This window comes from Odontesthes bonariensis, chromosome 16 (assembly GCF_027942865.1).
Source record: "Odontesthes bonariensis isolate fOdoBon6 chromosome 16, fOdoBon6.hap1, whole genome shotgun sequence".
NCBI classification, from domain to species: Eukaryota; Metazoa; Chordata; class Actinopteri; order Atheriniformes; family Atherinopsidae; genus Odontesthes; species Odontesthes bonariensis.
Genome location: NC_134521.1, coordinates 17,226,659 through 17,248,617, shown reverse-complemented (window position 1 = coordinate 17,248,617; position 21,959 = coordinate 17,226,659). Strand labels below are relative to the sequence as shown.

At 41.7% G+C, this 21,959-nt stretch overlaps 1 protein-coding gene across 1 annotated transcript in view; it reads left to right on the top strand.

The window, feature by feature from the left end:
- cxadr (CXADR Ig-like cell adhesion molecule) overlaps positions 1-21,635 on the top strand; it is a 40,441-nt gene extending 18,806 nt beyond the window's left edge. Inside the window, exons 2-7 of the mRNA XM_075486463.1 lie at positions 7,764-7,933; positions 11,252-11,456; positions 17,027-17,182; positions 17,292-17,414; positions 18,108-18,246; positions 19,220-21,635. Of these exons, the coding sequence (XP_075342578.1) occupies positions 7,764-7,933; positions 11,252-11,456; positions 17,027-17,182; positions 17,292-17,414; positions 18,108-18,246; positions 19,220-19,502 (1,076 nt within the window). The 3' untranslated portion in view covers positions 19,503-21,635. The remainder of the gene's footprint in view (positions 1-7,763; positions 7,934-11,251; positions 11,457-17,026; positions 17,183-17,291; positions 17,415-18,107; positions 18,247-19,219) is intronic.
- Positions 21,636-21,959: the final 324 nt, after the last annotated feature.

Sequence of the window (21,959 nt, the reverse complement as noted above, 5' to 3'; positions counted from 1 at the left end):
TGGCAAGTGGAGCTTTCAGGCTGCATTACAACACAATCAGTATGGTTCAACAATCCCAGCTCTCTGCTACACTAAATAAACCACAGCCAAACTCGCTCTCATGGTGCTCGTATTTCCTCAAATTGAATAGTTCCAGCGGGAGCACTGGGGCGAGCTTTCGGTCTCTTCTTTTAGAGCCGCAAAAACCTTAAGAGGGTATCTTCTCCTGTGCCTGAAATAATTGATGTTCCTCAGCGTGGTTACGGGGTTTGGCTTGCTTGTGTATGATTGGGAGATTGTCTTTGCAGCGCTCTGGAATGAGCAAATTAAACAGCAGACTGCAGATTTACTGTAATGAATCATTAATGTTCGTCGCTCTGTTATTGCCCATCCAGAAAAATGTGACACAGTCTTCAAACGTCCCTGCTGTTTTAGTGGTTGTTCTGGCAAAATTAGAGGGTTTTCTTTACTCCTTTATTGAAAATATTACTCTATTTCCAAGATGTTGGTTTTCAAAGATAATATATGGAAATTCATGCTTGTCAGGCCTTAATTCTTAGATCCATCCTTAGGTTCCTGTGTTTTTTGGTTTTCAGCTGATTGGCAGAAACACTTAAACCCTGACAGAAATAGTGAACCACAGCTGTCACTACTGCTGAAGCTTGTATTAACCCAAATGCGTAGTGTAACTGGATTAAGGATATGTAAACCTTAAAGAAGGGTAAACAGGAGTATGTCCTCTCGCAGTGTAATTCACCTCTTTTACCCAGCCAAGCTTTTTTTTTTGTCACTGTTGATGCCTTTGAGCCTGAAATAGCTGCTGCCTTTATCTCTCAATGGTAGGACTTGGTGTTCCAGGCTTCAGAAGAAGCTTATGATCTGCTGTGGTTCCTGCCAAGACTCCGAGGGTCTTGAGCTTGGGTCAAGAGAGGTTAACTTGTCAAACTGTCTCCTGGTTTCAGGCTTTATTGCCGTCTGCTGAAGCTACTCCCTGTAACACGCAGCTTAGCCTCGTGTCTGTCTGGAAGACCTCTGACCAAACATTTCAGTATAAACGCTCTCCACGCTTTGAAATCCGTGTACAACTCACTGAGAAACTAATCTTTCCTGGCTGCTAGATGGATGACTTGTCCAGGCCAAATATATTTAGCTCGCTGAAAAGAAAAATAAATGTTTTGAAGCGATTTAGTGACTTAGTTAAGCAAGGATTATAGCTAATGCTTTGGTCATCGCTCTATCCTTAAACCATAGGTGTTGTTTCTGAGAAAATGACACAACATGCAGGAAGAGGAGAAGTCACACAGGAAATACATCATTTATATACAAACAAAACTACACTGTTTCAACTTATTTGTTTCCCTTAAAGCTTCTTTGTTATATTTACAGTAGTCATGCTTTAGGTTTCAATAGGTCATACAGATCGTTATAGAGATGGACTTCCTTGTACACTGCTTCCTGTTTATTCACACACACACACACACACACGCACACACATATCATCAATCAATACATTTTCACAGTGACCATAAGTGTGAAAGCGTCATCCCGAGGAAGCTACTTAAATCTTTCAATAGGGGCCCCAGTTTTCTACAATAAAGTAGTTATGGGTCAGATATTTTTGAATATAATAACATTTACATAAACATATAACAAACAGATAGTCCCTGCATTCTGGTTACATTAGATTAGTAGATATGGTCAAGATATAACAGCAAAAATGTGTGCAACACTAATGGAGAGAAATCAGTAGAATAAATGGAAGAAAATGTCTTAATATAATCAGTATGTTAATTGTATAATGCTCGGAGTTGCATTTTTAGCTTCTCTTCAGTCTCATTCCACATCTGCTGTCCTCTGCACACAATACTAAAGCTTCTGTTTTCATTCTTGAGGTGTGTAGGAAGGAAGATTGGAATGAGGTCACACAGTTCAAGGTTGAGTTTGTGAACAACCTGGTTCATTACACAAGCATTGTGGTGGTGATTATACGCAGCAAGCCTTAGAAGATTGTGACGATGGAAGAGTAGTCTAGAAGAAGAATTGGACTAGGACCTGATGATGCATATATGCAACTTTCTTTTGAAGAATTTCTAGCTTTGTTTGGTGAGTTGGAAATGTGTTACATCATATATGATATTACAATAGTGTCAATGTGGCTCAAATAAAGTTTTATAAAGGGTGAGAAGCACAGTAAGTGGGGGAAATATATCTCAACTTTAAACAAACATAACATTGATTACTATAAGCTAAGCAGTGACTTGATTGTTCAGCCACACAATATGTTGGTTAAAATAAGATTAAAGCGATTTGTTGGTAGTTTGGTTAAGTTTTTCTTATTGTTGTTATTTATATTTATGTCTTTGTGAATTAATGGCTAAAATAGAGACAGGTGTTAAAGGGAAACTATCATAGCTGCAGCTATGAAATTGTCAGGAAACATGATCTAAAATTCCAGCGTAAAAGAAGGGAAAAGTCTGTTGTTTAAAGTGTCCTAATAGTTTTTAAATCTGTACAATACAAAACAAGTCTGTTTATATGGAAGTTGTAGGGTTTAATAACTCCTGTTCCAGGACTTTTCTTTCATTGTGCTCTGCAATATTAAACTTGTTCTGTTCATGTTATTGTATTCGGGTCTTGGGCCAGCAGCTGTTCGAGTTTTTAGACATTTTTTAGTCGAGTATTCTTTATTTAACTTTTCCATGCTACCGTAACATAACCAATAATTATCATTAAAATAATGAAGCCCAAAATATGTTGCTCATGTCATGTTTCTGTTTAGTTATATTGGCTTCATTTCCACAAATCTGGTCAATCAAGCGTGGGTACAGGAACATTTTAAACCCACATTACTCTCGCTGTGTGTTTGGAATTGTAAATCCCACAGCAGGAGAACAACAGACACCGATCCACAAGTTGTGAACGCAGTCTGATTAGTGGACAGACTCATGAGGAAGCATTTCGAATGGCAAGTGGACTGCTAGTATCGCTAACTCAATTTTCAACGCAAACAAATAGGTGAACGCATCATATATAGTTCTCACTTTGATTTGGGACCTCGGTGGACATTTTATCAATGAGTTTGTGCTCCCCACTACTAGTTTCATGTATTATTTATTAGATCAGACACAGTATAAAGTCAATTTTTATGAATTTTGAGTGAATTACCGTAAAGCAGGGTATCCATTAAGACAGACTGTTTCCCAGTCTGATCTTTGATCTTTGCTTGAGTCGCAACTTTGGAGCAAGATGGTGAGCTGAACTCCTTTAAAAACATGAATCGGGGTGATGTCACAATGTTCATTCATCTTTTACAGTCTTTAAACAAAGCCGACAGAAATATCTTTGGCACTCCATAGCTGTGTGTTTTCAGACGTTAATATTATGGATATTTCTATTTTAAGATGGGAATCATCGGTTTAAAAAAGTTTCACAAAGATGGCCAAAATGTCATTTTAACTTAAAAAATACTCATTGGGTTTATTTAATTAGCTTTAGGATTGATAATCTTATCATGTAATGGTTTCTTATCAAACTCTGCCAGTGTTCACGTGGTTTCTCTGACCTCCACAAATGCTTTTAACTTCTCTTGTCATCAGTCTCCCTTTTGTGTCCTCCTGCTTGACCTCTTTCTCCTGCTCCTTACCTCCCTCACTGTCTATCTGCCTCTTTCTTTTTCTCTCTCTGTCTCTTGTCACGTTGTCTCTTAAGCACCACAGCAACCTTCGTCAAGGGATTGGTTGCCAGGAGACAGGATTCATTCCCCATTGTATGCCGACAAAGGTGGAGGGGGTGGGTGGCGGGGTAACAATCAGCAGTGCCGCAGAGAATTGGAGGCCAGGGGGCTTGCACTCCACAATCACGGCTGTGTTAAAGAACAGGAAGACGGGGACTGGCAGCAGGGAAGGTAGTGGGTGAATGAGATGGTGGCAGTCGGGGTGTAGGGTGGAGCACACTGACACCCCGAATTCCTTTAGCTCATTCCAGGTCTCCCAGTAACCATGCTGGCGTGTGCTGTGTCACAGTGTGGTGAAGACTGGAGGGAATGAGCGTCTCACAGAGACATGGGCAGTCATGAATGGTTATTAAAACAGACTTTTTAATTAGCCACGGTGTCCTCCACCCACGACTCGGCTCCCACCCACAGATCCACATGTGAAAGCCACACATACTGACATGCATATAACGTGAACAGCAGACACTGAGCTGTAGAAAATAGATGAGTGTGCCTGCTGTGCATGCATGACCGTGTTTACTTGCCGTCTGTTTTCCATTTTTCATAGTTCCCCATGAGCTGTAATGATGGCTTCTTATTATCCGTCGATCATATTACCTGTAAGAAAGAAGGTCAGTTTACTTTAGCTCTGATGCCATTTTTCTCAATAAAGACCGGTGCTCACGCAGTATAAGCCAGTGGTCATATCCACCACCCTCTCACTGCTGCAGACCTATAGCCCAGTAAGATCATTTCTGTTCCAGAGTAACAAACCCCAGGGTTGACATACTGTAAACGGTCTCTGCTGATAACCGATGGTTACTGATAAACACTGTGAGCTGTGTTTCTTTCTGCATACCAACATTGTTTGTGTTATTCCACGAGGAGAAACCAGTCAAAATGATAAAAATGCCATTTACTGTTGGGGTTTTTTTGGTTGTTTTTTTTAAGTCATTTTTGTTCCCTTCATTGTTTATTGGTTAAACTTAAAGACCCCAAAGTTTACTTTTTGATTTAAATTACTACTTCCTGCATTATTGTACACATTCATTGTGAAACAATTCATTTAAAAATTTACATATTTAATTCTTATCTTTCCCATCTTAGGGTGTTGTGTGATTTAAGGATGTAGCTATGAGGATGTATGATGTGATTAAATGAATGTTAAATGCTGTTTAAAGATGATGAAGCCTTAATTGTACTTATATTTGAAATCAAATCAAATCATCCATCAGTCTGACTGGGCTTAGGGGGCCACAGCATCTGTTTTCCTGTATTCCTGTCTCATTCACAGACCCATTACCTTAACATGTTGGTAAAATGACCAGTGATCATTACCAGTTGAGCTTTGCTTCCTTCCAGTCAGTAATATATGAAGAATCTCTCACTAGAAACAGTTCAGCAGAACAGAAAACAGTGGAGCCAGTGGATTATAATTGGATTATAGTGGAAATGGATGTTGGAGACCGTTACCCACCTGCTTTGCCATTTACCCTCATTTGAATGAACCGTTTCTGGTTAATTTCAGGTGTTTTTGCCTTGTTTTTCCTCTGCTTTAATTTACAGTTATGGGAGTGAATAAGTTTCTTAAAGTTCTTGGGGGGATTGAACGTGCTGGTTTTGATGGGTAATCAACTTGCATTAGACTCCTGGTGTTGGTTGTTTGCTTGGTTTTTGTGCATATTTCTGCATCTACTATCACATAAGCAGTCAACCACTCAGGTGTATAAACAAGCGAATCAGTGTGCCTACTGAAGGGATGATATCCTGAAGTTGTAGCTTCTGTTGAAAAGGCTTCAAGCTGCACCGTGATTTAAACAAATAGTACCCAAAGCCAGGGAGGAGGTCATTGATCAGATGGATCTATCAGACGGTGTGCTTTATTACCTGTAAGAAATCAGACTCTCTGTTCCTGCTGGATACTTTCTTTTCCTCTCGCAATATAATTTTCTCCCCTTTCAAGGCAACTGTGAATTATGCCCTGCCTTCTCTAAATGTGTGATGAGTTGACACCGCTTTCCCTCATGCAGATGACAAGCCGAATATGCACTTTGACAGTGATGGGCACATATCTCTGTTTCCTCTCTTTTGCTTCCCGTTTCTCCTGCTCCTGCTGGAGGCGATGGATCGCTCCCATCAAGGACGTCTGTCAGAATCTGTGCGCTCAAACGACCAGCTGCAGCACCAGCGGTCGGGAAATGAAACCGAGCTGGTGCTTTGCAACAATATTAAATGCTCACAGGCTCTGAGCTTCAGTGGCAGTGGATGTTACTGAGATTTCTCATGCTGTATGTGTACGGTCCCCTGTGGTGTATCTCATTTAGTTGTCTGCCGAAGGGAGTTTTGGGGCTGAAAGAGAGCTGATTGACGGGCGCATCAACCTGTAGCTCACACCCTCTAAACCCCCGAGGGTCTGGATGTACAAACTTGATCTGTAAAATGATCCGTCTCAATATCCTAATTACTACAAAAACATCAGAATCAACTTTGAATGAGATTATGCTCTATTGTCAAACTAAAAAACAAGTGCTATATATTTTTTTTAGCTAATCAGACAGAGGATGTCTGTGGCCCAGGATGAACCAATGCTTGAGGAACTTGTTGGATCTTGTTCATACTCCCTTGTGTGTGCCTGGATCTATATATGCACTCTCATTTGTTTGTCCTTTATGGAGACCTAATCAACAAAAGAAAAGCTCTCCCAGGAAGAAAAGCAGTTAATTTTCTTCTTAACAAAAGTGTTCACAGTTGCAAGTTTTGGCTTCTCTTTCCCCAATTATCTTTTCGCGTTAGCCTCAGCCCCATCCGTCTGTGTAAAAGCACCTAAATGAGATGCAGATGCAGCTGAGGTAAATGCCATGGCTTTTATGTTTTAGATGGAGTGAAAAGGTTCTTTTGTTAGGAGCAGATAATTTCTGTTGGCTAAGTGTGATTGGTGCCATTTATGCAACGGTCGTTACCCATTTATGGTGTTTTCCAGCAGCAACAATTGTGTTTATTCATTAATTTGTTTGATATTCTGCCCCCCGCTCTTTGGTTGGAAGGTATTGGGCCGTCAGAAGGATTTTAAGGATTATGGCAGCATGTGACAGCTCGATTCACTACGGACTGTTCCTCATGGAGCTGAAATCTCATTTTGAATAGAAATCTAGTTGATGTCATATGGAAATTCTGTTTATTCAGCCTAAGAATAAATTATTTAACGTTGTGATTGGACGCAGTTTCTCTTCATTCCTTCAGTTAAACTGTGTTCTGTTGTATTGGTCTTATGCATCTTATTCTTAGAACTGCATTTATTTTGTGACATCTTATTATTTACATTTTTCTGTAGATCTGAGATTCGTTGACATTTTTGCTCATTAACCAAAGTGATTGTTAGCAGAGGCGCAGCGATCGGACCATGTTCGTAGGCTCTATAACTCAAGTTTTAGCAAAGATGAAAAATTTGAGTAAAAGGTGTGTTCCTGATAGAAAAGTAGGATGATCTTTAGGATTAAAATAACATGTAAATTTATAGTTTTTTTTTTTTTTTTTTTTTTTTTACTGAATTTGAAATGATTTAGCATTTAACTTGCTGATGCAGTTAGTATCTTCTCTCCTTGCCTGTCTGATTTATCTGTGGGTCTTTTCTTATTTTCTCCCCACACACATTGGCTTAACTGGTGATTCTTAATTAACTGTAGGTGTGAGGGTGACCAGTGACAAAGTAATTGCCGTGTTCACTTGTGCTTAAGGTCTGTGTGAGGTCATTTTTGTCATCTGCACCAATCTGCTGACCGCGTGCAGCCCTGAAATTTTGTAACCAAGCAGACTGCGTACTAATTATGCATGTGTCTGGAACAATTTCCTTTATTTCAAAAGAACAAAGACACACCAGACTAACTAAACAAGGAAGCAGAAGAATCTACAGAAGGTTTCTGTTGGTGACCTGGCAGATGTTATGCATGCTAGAAGTGTCATCCTCTATTTTTGTCAGCGTGTTTTCACCCTTTATACTGAATCTTGCTATCTTAATTATCATGTTTGTTACAGCCTTGACTTTAATGTGTTCTCTTTATACCCTTCTGTCTAGGCCTGGCCTCGGGTCTAGAGATTACGTCTACAGGACAACAACCCATGGAGAAGGCCAAAGGTCAGAGTGTCAAGCTGGATTGCCAGTTCGCCTTGGCCCCAGAGGATTCTGGACCACTGGATATTGAATGGAGCTTGCTGGCCTCTGACAACCAGAAAGAGGACAAAGTGGTATGTGTTGAAGTTCAAATATCTATTTGTCTTTCCCTTGGCACAGTCGAGCTTTGTTCTTTCCTTTTTGATTGGTAATTGATATGATTTCACTCTGTGTAGCTTTTCATGCACCTGTTCATCGGATGTGGATTAAAGCATTCAAGTTTAGTGCGACATGTGACATGCAATACAGGTTGTCTGGGACCTGTTGTCTTTTCTAGGTGTTGCATTGTAACTTGGGAAGCACGCGATAAGCAAGACAAATGTAATCTGAGCCACCCGCACCTCTGTGGAGCATTTGTTTTGTGCCATGCTCTCTCAGCCACATACAGGAGGAGCAGTAGGTCCCATTTTTAACCGAGACAGTCTTTACTTTGTAGCGTGGCCCTCAGCCATATAAAGGGAGGGCTGCACAGCTCTACAGGATATCCGCACACCCTCTGAGCTTTAACAGCCATGGAGACAGCTTCTTGCCATAGATCGCTTCAGTGGTGTGGTCCTCTCCCCTGGCACTCGGCTCCCCCACCTCCCACCTGTCACAAAGCCTTTTCATCTCTCTCTTCTTTCTTCCTCCCCTGTGTCCTGTGGCTTTAGTGTTTTTTTTTGCTTCTTTATTTTAACTTTTAATGTTAGAAATAGGTCACGGCCTCATCATTAAACACCCACTTTCCTCTCAGCCAGGTAGAGAGCTCTCTCCTCATGCCTCTCTTCAGCATTTTCTGAGCTGCACTGCAGTTTAAACATGTCCTTATTTTTCTTATTGATACTACAAATGAGAGGCAGTTGGTGGTTCGCTTTGGCCTCTTCCTTACCATGTCTGAATGCAGATGTAGAAGTACATAAATTTGTCTTTTTACTATGTGAACACACTTAATGTTTCCAAATATTCAAAGGAATTTAAACAGTCCAGACATCTCTCTATGAACACATTTGTTCTCCTTGACCTATTACATTTTGTCTGCTATATTCACATGCTCACATTCTTGTAGCTATTAAGCAACATGTAGCCATGCACGGTGAAAATTCTTGGCAATTAGTAACACATTAATTCCAAGTGGCTGTTTTTTAATAAATGTGACAGGGTTCAGTAGAAGTAGGCCACTCTGCTTGCACCAAAGTTACCACACCAGGCAAAGAAATGAGAAGGGAGGCTAACTTTGTAGCCAGAGGCTCCCAGATGCTCAGATGCCACGGTGAGCCGTTTACTTACATGGCTTGAGATGAGCAAATCTAGGCTGGACTTAAAGGAACAGCCACCTTTTACATTTGTGCAGTGGATAACTGTTAAACAGGATCCCTTCTCCAATGCCACAAAATGTGAACTGGAATAGCTTTCCAGGAATTTTGTTCATATTATTGTGCTGTATAGTACAGCTATGTTTCCTTTGCCTGTTTTCAGAAGCCATGCCTAAGCATGATCTATTATAGATAACCCTGGGGCTCATTATCCTTTCAGTCCAATGTCTACAGGAAAAAGATTGTCCCTTTCGGCTGACATATCCCACATATCATCGGTGCCTTTTTTGTTTGTGGCGAAGCACGGCTAATTCATGTTGCTTTGTTGGAGTTGAATGAGAGATGCCAGTCATGCCGACATTAACAGTCATTTGCATTTTGCTCTCAATGCTCAGCTACAGATTGGCTGAAAGGAGGGTGTGCCCTGAGTGTTTACCATCGTGGTGAGAACTATGACAAAAGCAATTAATTCAGGCCAAATCTGGAATGTGTTAATGGGAGATGAAATGGCTTAGATATAATACGAATCTGTATCCCATGTCACAAAGACTTGTGTGTGACGACCAAGTGTTAAAAGACTTATTTTAGATTTATTTGAGCTTTTGAAATTGAAGAGCAATAATTCTATTTTCAGATGAAGATTATTTATTCACCTTGTGAATCAATTTGGAGTTGAGACGTTCCTGTGCAAACTGCTGCAGCAGCACTTTGAGACATCCAAGTTAAATGCAGAGACACGGTGCTGCTTCCACTAAGCTCTGCGGGGCTGTTTGGAGTATACAGGTAAAGCAGCGCTCTGCTTTGCCTCTCAAATAAGCAGCATCTCTTCCTCTCAATTCTCCGAGCAGCGTCACATTGTGATGATGTCATCCTAACTTCTATCAGATGAAATCGAGGTGGACCAATAGAGATGTTTTACCTCTACAGTGTGATCACTTCACTGAAAAAGGCCATGCCAGGTGGCGGTCGCATCACAGAGAAATGCTACCTGTTATGAAATGCAGAACACAGACAGTTGTGCTCTTTTGTCCTGTCCCCACCCCCGCTAGCTTGCCTCGTCATTTGCCCTTTTCGTGTTCTTTTCCCAGGCTCTTTATGAGATTTTTTTTTCCCATTGGATTGGGATGCTCAAGGTTAATGTGCAAGGGGTTTTCTGTGTGTGTGTGTGTGTGTGTGCTTGAGGTGCACATGTGTAGAAGCACTCCCATCTGTTTGCCTGTGAAGTGGTTAAGCCCAAGTGAGAGTTCTTGTCTGGCTGAGCTTGAGGCAATTTAATTTCCTTTCTTTTGTGGTCTCATCTCACATAACTGTTATTACTACTGGTATCCTGATCCCCAGTCAAGTTACGTGGATTGGTTTCCCTCCCCTGGGAGCGATGTGGAATTTTAACAGATTTACTAGATGAACACAGTTCATTGGTTGCAGCTTTCGAAACTAGCTGTACTGTTTGATAGAGCAGGGAAGCAGCTTGGTGTGGATATGCTGGAACTTGCTGTCTGTTCCCCTTTTTGTTGCACTTGTCATGCTTCCTTTTAGTGTGCTGCCTCTTCCCTATTCTCCTGTCATGTTAAACTTTTTCTCTCCAGCTCTCTCCACTCAGGGGTGTTACTGTTACTGTGGGATGATGGTGGCACAGAAAAGCTTGTTGATGACAGTCCCTGTAGAAATGTTGAGGAATATTACTTTGTGTATAAAAGATATGATTCATTTGCATTTCTGTGCTTACTCTTAGCCTTGAGCTTTGTTTTTCTTCCTCTACCATCACCCCACTGCTAGCTATGAGGCTTCTTTTTGGCTGAAGCTGGGCTTCATTTCTAGGCATTTCCTTCAAGACCCAGACTGTGTGTGTGTGTGTGAATGCTTTGTTGACACAGCAGGTGTTGATTTAGCTTCACAGTGGTGTCTTTGTTTGTTCCACCTTCATTTTTCTTGCAAAATGGCACAGGTTGCCAGGTTGAAGGGCACTCCAGAGATAAAACCAAGGGTACTTTCTCTCTTCCACATATTTTGACTTGGTTCAATGAGTGAGGTGTTTTTGTCTCAGTAAGAATGCAGCTCTCATTTCATTGCCGCCAACACGTCTTCCTTTGCCACCACCAGGTGATTCTGTACTCTGGTGACAGGACGTACGAGGACTACTATGAACCCATGGTAGGTCGAGTCCACTTCAACTCACCCGACCCAAAGAAAGGTGACGCCTCCATCAACCTGACGGGGCTGAAGCCCACAGATTCAGGCACCTACCAGTGTAAAGTGAAGAAGGCTCCTGGTATCCGCAGCAGGAAGATGCAGCTAATCGTCATGGGTGAGTGGACAGGGATCCAGGGAACAAGAAAAAACACTGAATATACTCTGATGTTAAGCTCGTGGTATTTTTGTGCTCACAGGGTAAATTGTCCCTCACTTTAAAAATGCACCAAATCACACGCCTTTCGTTGCCATCAGTTGTTTTGATATAACCCGCTCTAAAATAGAGAGCATAACCTTCCCAGCAGCTGCAGAGCATTGTCCCCTTTGTTATCCAGTTATGTGTTCACACTAAATGTTGTGTGATTGTGTCTAAAATCATAATTCACTTGTTTGGTTCTTTTTTTTGTTTTTCTTTTTTACAATTTATTCTAACTGATCACAAGTGGACATAATGATTTAGTTGTTTGCAGTCAATACAAATAATAAATATAGTTTCATCATTTTCTATCTGTTTTATCTTTATGTGCATTATTGTTTAAAAGCTATAAGTAATTAAAAGATAATTCTGTGGGCAAGCCAAGAGAGAAATGTTTTTTTTGCACATAGAGAAATGGGTGACACATCAAAGTTGTATTAGTCAGATGATTCACTCCCTAGGCAAACACGCGCACAACAGTGGCCTTGCTGGTTAGTCAGCCAGCTAAATGATGTCGAAAGTGACTCGCCTCCCGAAACTTGCTTGTCGTTTGCATATGGGAAAAACAGCCTACATGTGAAACGCTGATCTGTTTTATGACGTAAGCTGCATGTTGTGCTGTTATAGAATCTGTTATCATAATAGTCCAGTGTAAAGATAGCACAAGCTTCAGAAAATGGCTTCCCTTCCCGTTCGAATGTTATTATCCGCAGTGCAAACAAACCGGTTTGTCAGCTGTTGTGTTGTGGCACAAAGCTTTCCTCTCATAAAAAGGACGGGTGTCACCATTTATACAACCTTTGGGTGGCTGATGCACATCAAAACGGATCAAAACAGAAGCAAGTTGAAAAATGAGTCACTGCTGAAGTCTTTGCCGATGCATAACCTGCATCCAATTCTTTTAACGTTTTACTCCAGCCTGCCACAGTTTGAGTGAGGAAGATAAGGAAAACAATAACAGCAACATATTTCTTTCTGCTAAACTCGTTCTACAACTCCCTCGTGCTGTTGCTGCCGAGCTGTACTTTTAACGTGACTTAAGCTTTTTTGAGTTTTAACTTTTTAACAACACAAACTAAACATGAACAACAACTAACTCCAAATAAGTCACAATTCTACAGGTACAGAGTAAAATATCAAAGTTAAAATGACAAGATACCAGTGTGTGAACAGTAAAACGTGTTTAGCAATCTTTCCAGGAGACTGCCACATCACTCAGTGGGTCTACATGATGAGATTAATTTGATTACAGCTATATTTGGATTATGCTCCTTATTTGAGCAAAGGTCATTTTCCTTGGATATATGACGGTGAATGAATCGAATCATTGGCACAAAGCATGTCATACGTATGATAGGTGGCGCTGTACCCATTTCAACTATTGCTAATAGAGCCACTTCCAGTTAACCACTTCACCACCACCAACAACAACAAACTCAGGCATTCGAGGGCAAGATGAAGCTACTTCCCTCTACACTTTGTTTGTGATGAGCTGCTTGTTGCACAAACGCGATGCAGAACGGAGCATTCTCCATCGCGTTCTTTGTTTGTTTCCGACGGCGGCGACAACAACAGTAATATCGTCTCCTTTGACTTCCGGGTCACGACCCCGGGAAAAAATCTTGAGCATGCGCAGAACGCAAAGTCCAATTCACCACGTGCTTCACTGTCCACAAGCACGTTAGTGTGACTTTCGACCGATATACATACATGAACTTAATAACTCAGTCTTATTGTAATTTAGCCATTAATCCGAATCTTTCAGTGCCATGTAACCCCACAGGCTGTGTCCGTCCACAAACAGTTTACCAGGAAACGGATCAAAACCGCCTCTGTCCTCATGTCAATCCCACAGAAACGGACCACAATGATCAGAGTGCACTGCACACATACATGGTATTCACCCTGTAGAGAATATAATCTCAGGAATCTGCCCCACTTCTCATTATATTTTTCAGTCTTTCCGCTTTTTCATCATCATCTGCTTGACAATCATTATACTTGTCTGAATCCAGTCAGTTAGTTTTACAGTGTGGACCATGGATTTAGGGTTACCTAATGCATAAAAGCCAGCGCAGAAATAATCCACTCTTGTAACCTCTGTGAGACTTAAATGGACCATCTTCCAAAATGGCTGAGTCTTCAGACATGACCATAGGGCAGATGTTGGGGTGCCAGGCTCACCTTCACATCTCCAACAATCTGCTGTTTCCTTCAGACTTGGCCTGAATGAAGAATTTTTTATTAGATTAATCTTATTTTAATATCCCTGGAGAGTTTTCTTTTCTTTTTAGAGCTGTTTTTTTAATATATAAAACTCTGACTAAAAGATTTCTAAATAGTGCTGTAAGGCATATATATATTTGAACCGCCAAAAACCTTGTTACCTGCAAGTTAAACTTTAAAATCAATGTTTCATAACAAATATTCATCCAAAACACACACAGCAGGGAAGCAAATGAGAAGGGGAAACTAATGTGTGTTTAGATGACAGCAAAATGCAGTAGATGCCAGCCAGTTGAGCTGATTTATGCACATAAATCAGATTAATATCAATCTTTTGTTTAAGAACAGCACTACCTAGAAACAAGCAAATGAAAAGTTCAACTGAAGTCATTTGCAAGTTTCATTTAAAGAAAGTTGAGCTTATTTCTTATTTACTTAATCAAGGTGCAATAAACGCAGAACAATCAATTTATCAACAACAGTTGTTCGTCTCAGACAGGAACTTTGAATCACAATGTGGTAAAGCTATCAACAAACAGTATCAGGCATTTTTAAAAAAGAAGTTACAAAAGAAGTTTGGAAATTAATTCCAGATCATAGATTGTATCCAGAGTCGAACGTGATCCCTGAAACTGTCGGATATCATAAATCTACAGTGAAAAGTTTGAAAATGTCCTGAATATTTCTGCAACAAGTCACCAGTTTTGCAAATTTGATCTACATACTGATATGGTATAAAAAAAAATGTTTCTAATTGTCTTGTTATTCAAGGTGCTTCTGGCATCTCTGTCAGCCTCCCAAGACTCAAATTTAGCTTCTTCAGAAAGGTTTTTGTGGTTAAAAACACAGACATTTTTAAGGGGATGTCCCAATCCAACCTTAATGATCTGATCAATGTTTTGTGCAAAGTGTTTTTTTTTTTTTTTTTTAATTTATGGGTATCGGGGTCACAAAGTGTCTCCATCTCTGTTGTTTTATGTCAGCTGTGACAGCGGCATTCAGATAAGGTAATTAGCACATGGCTAATTAGCATACAGATACAGACTGTTTTCCTCTACAGAATAACAAGAACAAAGAAGCTCACCAATATCACTAAATTACTCTTATTGAGGGATAATGGTAATATAATTCCACGCTGCAATAAGGCAGGTGAAGGCAAGTTCACACCACATGATTTTCATATTTGTTGGCTCCTGTGATTTATTTATTTATTTAAAAAAAAATATATATATATTTTTTTTTAAATGCTCATCCCCTGCGATAACAGTGAATGCAGCATGTCGAAGTTACACAACACAAAATGCTACATTCAGGGTCACGACAGAAAAATTAATGTTTCATATTTTACGCTCCCTTCAGGCTTAATTTTGGATTATTCTGTTGTAGATGTCCCAGTGTCATTGATTTTAAAAGGTCATGCTGCACTTTGTAGAATTGTTAAGAGCTCTCCGTGAAAGCAGTTTAGTTCTTTGGTTATAAATGTAGCCGGATGTGGACTTCCCTATTTTTATTTTTTTTATTCTTTATTTAACTCTGGGGATAAATGTGTGTGCATGAAAATGAGATTGCTCGAGGCCACAGAGGCTGGCAGGCCGCTAGCTGTTGACAAAGAAACATTGACGAGGAGAGGTGGGGACATCTTGCCTGCTCTGCATTTTACCTTGAGCTAGATGGTCCTTAAAAGCAGAGGAGACGTGCATGCAAAAGTGTACAAAAACATAAACATACCTCACCTTCATTGGGTGTTGCTGTGGCCTGTCGTATGTGCTGACACCTGAAGTGTACACATTGATCTGGTGGTATACGGGAGGTAGCGTACCTTCTTGTGAATTCTCCTCTGGTTGCGGCAAGACATTGAAGTTAATAGGAGGAGAGCATCCACCTGCAGTCCGGCGCTGCTTGTCAGCAGCTCTTACAGCTGTTTGTGACTACCTGTACTCTGAACAGCCTCCCACTGAGCTGCGCCTGAGCTCAGACAGTCCCCATCGCATTCAGCTTCTCACCGCAGGGCTCAACAACCAATCTCATTAATTCTGTCCGCCCGGCTCTGATGCCCATTAGTAACTCACATTTCACTTTACAATTCAATCAGTCGTCACTCGTTGAAGCTGCGCGTCTCTAAACAGTAACGCACTCACAATCTATCCCTTTTTATTTATCTTTTCCACAAGATAACCTGGCGTAGCTCATATGTATATCGCTCTGCCTTCGGTCTCTGTTCTCCTCCAGCCTCTGTCACCTTCTTCTTCGACCTCATATCTCAGACATATAAATCTGATCATGAGACAGCAGTCCTAATATAAGAACCGGTGCGCCACAGCCCTCAGAATGTGTTGACTTTCACCTGTAAAAGATGCATTAAAAATGTCACAGCGCTCCAACATTTGGTGAGTGAATCTGTCTGCAGGTGCAACACATCAGCAGCAAAAAGGCTGTCAGGATTCATAAAGCCTCGGCCCCCGTCACTCTACCATCTGTCCATCAACGGTTGCTTAATTTTAGTACTGCCACCCTCTCCGTCCCCCTATGTCCTTAGTGTGTGTGTGTGTGTGTGTGTGTTTATTAGATTAGTAAGAGCACCCAGTGCTGTCAGTGTTCTGCTAATCCTGATGCTTATGTCTGCTAAGCTGGCCCCTCCTGCACAGCACCTGGTTCAAATCTGGAGGGCCCACTGCGGTGTTTTGTTGTTACAGAACTCCACGACCACACCGTGATGTCAGCTCTCTGTCAGTGAACACAGAGCACAGACTTTGCCCTGAGATTTCCTCTATCCAAACATTCCTCTACCCCCCCCCCCCCCGGCTCACTGTGTGTCTGGGCTTCACTGAAGAGTGGACTGCTTTTAATTTGGAGCTCTGTTTGTTTTTGAACCCCCATCTCATCTCCTGCCTACACGGAGTCATGTTTGCACACATATTTTGCATTTCTTGCAGACAGAGAGCTTGTTTTTACAATCCTTCATCCTGAATGCTATAAACACACATGTTTGTGAATCAAAAGGCACACGGCTCCTTTGTACCTTGTGATTATCCTGAGTGACAGCTCCTGTAATGACAACAACGGAATCAATTATTCCGATTACTCTTCTCGTTTCTCTGATGACTGATCGGTGTGCAAACGCATCTCGCACACTACATTCAAACTGCAGAAATACTGGGCTGTGGGCAGCAGGACGACTTTATTCTGAGCTTGTGTGACCACCCAAATTTTTTTTGCCGTTTTCCAGCTCTCTGAACCTCACTCCGTTTGTTTTCCCTCCACAGAACGGCCATCCAAGCCTAGATGCTACACTGAAGGTCCCACAGAGGAAGGCAAAGACATTGTTCTGAGGTGCACAACGAGTGAGGGAACCAAACCTATGAAATACAGCTGGGAGAAGACCAGTGACGGCAACCTGCTGCCTGCCTCCGCTGTGATGGGTGAATCATCTTTCCACAAATAGAAAAACCTTTATAAAGTCCCACACAGGTCTTGTGTCTGTTTAACTCTGCTATCTTTTCATTGATGTGTTTTTTGCCCTCGATACAGATCCTGTGGGTGGTACCATTAATGTGAGGAATGCATCTGCCGTTGCATCTGGTACCTATCGCTGCGTTGCCAGCAACCGTGTTGGCAGGGAGGAGTGTACTCTCTATCTCAAAGTGACACCTCGTAAGTATCCAATCAACTTAATGTTTATGCATAAACCGCCCTTTAGCCTGTCAGATAGCCAGCTGGGTGGGGAATTTGGCTAAATTTCTCTTCTAATGGTGGAAAAACTTATTACGAGATCAGTGATCTGTTCAAAAACAACACAGTGACCTTTTTATTTGTCAGATAACCCTGCTGTGTTTTCCTTAGTTTCAGCCTAACTTACTGCTCATGTTTTGAACTGATATTGTTGAAGCTTTAATTTGTTGAATTGACAGGAACAAAATGTACTTTTTCAGTAACATTGGTGGCGCTTATCTGTAAAACACAAACAGAACATCATCTTTTTTTAGCCTTTCCTCAGCATAGAACAGGAGCTGGAAAAAGTCTGCCTGTTTATTACAGTTAAACTTAAAAAGCAGAGTAAGTGTGTTGCAAATGGTACTTTTTTTTCCTACTACCTGATTCATATTATTGCATGTGAACCACATGTGACACTGATATCCTGCATGTTAGAGTAGGTTGTTGTTGTTGTCTGTTGGAGACTGGTTATCAAACTCTGTGTGCTAAGAAGCTGGGATGTTCCCTTATTGCCCTGACTTTGGCTCTTTCACATCACCAGATATAATCCAAGCCAGACAAACTCCGTTTCAAGGTTTTCAGTGGATAGATGGCTTTAATTACTTGAATGACATTCTTCTCTTTGTCATCCAGCTCCCAACACTGCCGGCATCGTCGCAGGATCCATAATCGCTGTTCTCTTGATTCTCATCATTATCGCCATCATCCTGTTCTGTTTCTGCCGAATTCGTAACAAAAAGAAGTACGAGAAGGAAATCTGCAATGAGATAAGGTACGCTGACTCACTCATCAATGATATCTGGCTCACAGATGCACAAAGCTTCACTCCTTTGATGGATGAGAGTTCTGTGTTGCTGTCTGGTCTTTGCTGTGTAATGAGAACTGTGACTGTTGTATAATGCTGGATTACAAGTAAGCCTAAAACACTCCATAAAGTATATGTGATTATTGCTCCCAGCTCGGCATCTAGTATGACCTGTGGATATCTTGGACACCCGCACACAGACGCATCTCCCAACAACCATGAAAATGTTTTTCCTCCATCAGCATTTCCCCCCCTCCACCAAAAATAAACAGCTGTGGTAATCAGTTTGAAAGCTTTGTTTGCTCTGTGGATCCTGTGTCATGTCTGCCTCTGGCTGCCACCCACCCCCACTGCAGATCCATCCGGCCCATGGGCTCCGCACAGCCACCGGGCTTACTGTTGCTCTGCTGTGGACTGAATCTGTCTAAGACCACAATGTGACACTGCTCGCACTGTAGGACAAAGAGGATTAGACCACTGGTCCTGTCTCGTACGCACAGACGCACATTTGCTGAAACACCACAGCACGAAGCTACGGACTATACAAGCTGTGGCCCCTACGGCTCCGTTTGATTGAGCATTTAACTGGATTATTGCTGCTTATTAGTTGTTAATGTGCTGGCAGAGGAAATAGAGGGTATAAATGTATCTGAATGCTCTGCTCGATATCCGCAGGCTATTATGCAGTCAGTGTGACTTAGCCATGCAGACAGCGCTTGACCAATCAAATAGGCTCAGTCCAATTATTTGTCCCTCTTTATTGAGTTGAATCATGTTTTGCTCTTGAAATGACTCATTCAGACTCCTCACGCATCTGCTTTCCTCGCTGTTTTATACCATAAAACAACATTATTCTCTGCTGCAAATCAGGAAATAATCCTCAATATTTAGTCTCTCTGATGTGATATTGAGTCTAAATGTGCCGCTGTGTCTGTTTCAGAGAGGACGTGCCCCCTCCCAAGAGTCGTGCTTCAACGGCTCGCAGCTTCACCGTGGGCAGTCAGCGCTCCTCCCTGGGGTCCATGTCGCCTTCCAACCTGCACGAGTACGCCCTAAAGCCGCAGTACGACAAGATTCCTTCATCGGAGGAGTACGAGAGGCCTCCGAGCCACGTACCTCTGCCCCCGGCCTCTGCTACAAGGATGGCCGGCCCTAACATCAGTCGCATGGGGGGCATCCCCGTCATGATCCCTGCCCAGAACAGGGACGGCTCGATCGTCTAGCAGGGAGATGGACACAGTACGATGAAGATGGAGAACTCGCCTGACCTTTTCTCCTCTTCATTATTTACAAAGGGGGGGGTGTTGTACCCTCCCCCTATGAACACCTGGCTCTGCTGTGTGCTGACGAGAGATTTTGTGCTGTACTGGAATCACAACAGAGCTCATTAAGTTTTTATCATATACAGGAAAAAAAAACTACAAACCTTTTATGCATTTTATGTCCTGGATTTTCTCAGAAAAAATTAATTGAAGTGGCTATGAAGCAGAATAAAATGGTCAACCTACAAATTATATTGTACATACGTGAATGCATGTTTTATTTCTTTTTGTTTTTTATATAAATAGAGGTTTCTTCCTGTAGATATTCTGATGTTCAGAACGCATCCCGGCCCCTGATTGACACACTGCACAGCTGTATGTGTGTGTGAATAAGGCGGTTGGGAGTTTGGAAAATCTGTAGTTTGTTTATTTTCTTTAAATCCTTGTAACGGTATGATTATCTATCAGGTGATCCAGTCTTTCCAAGTTTCTATGTAAGAGATTCATTGACCTTTGAAGGAAGGAATTTGATTTAATCCTCAATCCGAGTTGAGGCGTCATCGTCGTTTGGCTGTTACTCAGTTGTTTGAAATGCCCACTCTGGGTTTGTTTGGGGGACGTAAAGGCTCAGGATTGGCCGATAGTGAGGGGGTGGTTCTGGTCACCTCATATTGTGATTGGGTGGATTACTGCTTCTTGACCAAGCTTAAAAAGGCCCATTGTCAGTGCTCCAACCCCTCTTCAGAGGTCTAAGAAGGGCTGTATTGGCAAGTCATGGGAGCAGCTGGACGGCAAGGTTCACTGAGCAATCAGCTTTGATTGTGTTTGACTGAGGCCTCCAACCTCAAAGGCAACCAGGATAAGTAGACCTCCCCAGTTCCACTCAAAAAAACACCAAATTAGCAGGACAAAAAGCACCGGTTCTTAATTTATTATCATACTGTGCCGCAGATGTAATCCGTTGTATTTGTTTTTTGCACTACACTGAAGAAATCTTCATTAACCTTCTCTCTTTGGTCAATATGAATCCTTTCAGGGCTTTTGTAGCATTAATTGGGGGGCTTTAATGAAGGATGTTAATCATGGGTGCATGAAGGAAGTTCCCACAGAGTGGAACAAATGTGATAGGCCTGCGAATGCTGCCTACGATTTCTCTGCGTCTACATTACAACCACTTTGGTTTGACCTTAATTTGCAGTCTGAATGCTGGTTCCATCAGTCAGATTAAGTTCTACAAGCCTCTCCTCGCAGTCTTTGGGGAATATTTTTTTCCTGCCCACGCACCCTTAACTAGAAGAACATGAATATGTGCTGTTCAGACTGTTTCTTTTTACTCTGATGCCTTATCCTCCTCCTTATTTTAGCCTTTCACCTCCTCTTAGCTGGACTCTAACTTGTTTTGTGCCTTGTTGCCCCAGTGAAGTTGCGCTGAGCATGTTGCCGGCGTGCTCCGTGCTGTAGCATCATTCTTCACGGCCATCTCAGTCTCCAGAGCAACATTAATCATTACACAGTGAGCGTATTGATTATTTTGCCTCAGCCGGATCTAGTCTTGGATTTCCCACTCACTCACCTCATGAAATTTGCAGTTTTTAACCTTTTTATTTGACTGTAGTTTGTCTTTTAACCCTTATGACCATAACTCCGAGTATCAGTGACCTGTCAGAGTGAGTATCCTAATGACATATGGATGATTATGTTTAATCTGTCTGAAACAGAAGAGTCGGGCCTCATCGGCCCAATTTGGGAAAACCAAGAAAATTGAGACCTTGACCAGTGCTGTCAGTCCCACTGAAACACTTTCTCTGTGAGTGTGAGAGAGCAGGTGTGTTGTACGTGAGCGGATTTTATTTGATCATTTTCAGTCTGAATGGGGCCCTTGTAGACATCTGGTGACTCTTCACCTGCTGGCAAAGTGTACGGAGCTCCATGCTCAACACGTTAGTGTAAACTACTACTAACCATATTAACGGTAGCTTTGAAATGAGAGTACTAAAACTGTACAAAGAGGTGCACACTGTGTGGAAACCATCTTTTTTTTTTCTGTGTGTATTTTTGTGCTGTATTTTTTGAATAATAAAAGTCTGAAATGAACGACGGCCGTCCGTGACTGAAACTTAATCTCTTTCTCCAGCGGCGCTCGTTCTCCTGAGACTCTGCCTCCCGCTGCCTATTTCTTTCTTTTGACCGTGATTAATTTTAATCAGCCGGTGAGTTTTACCCCCAAACACCAGGTGAGGTGACTTTCTAACCATTTAATGACTGTAATGAATCAATAAGGGGGCAGGTGCAGCTGCCGCCTGCCATCTTCAGTGTGTGCCATTCAGCTCAGAATAAACTCACCAAAGCTTGTCGCTCCTTCCTGACTTATTGTCATTCCCCTGCTGCAGTGCATTGAGGTCATTTGTTTTATTTTTT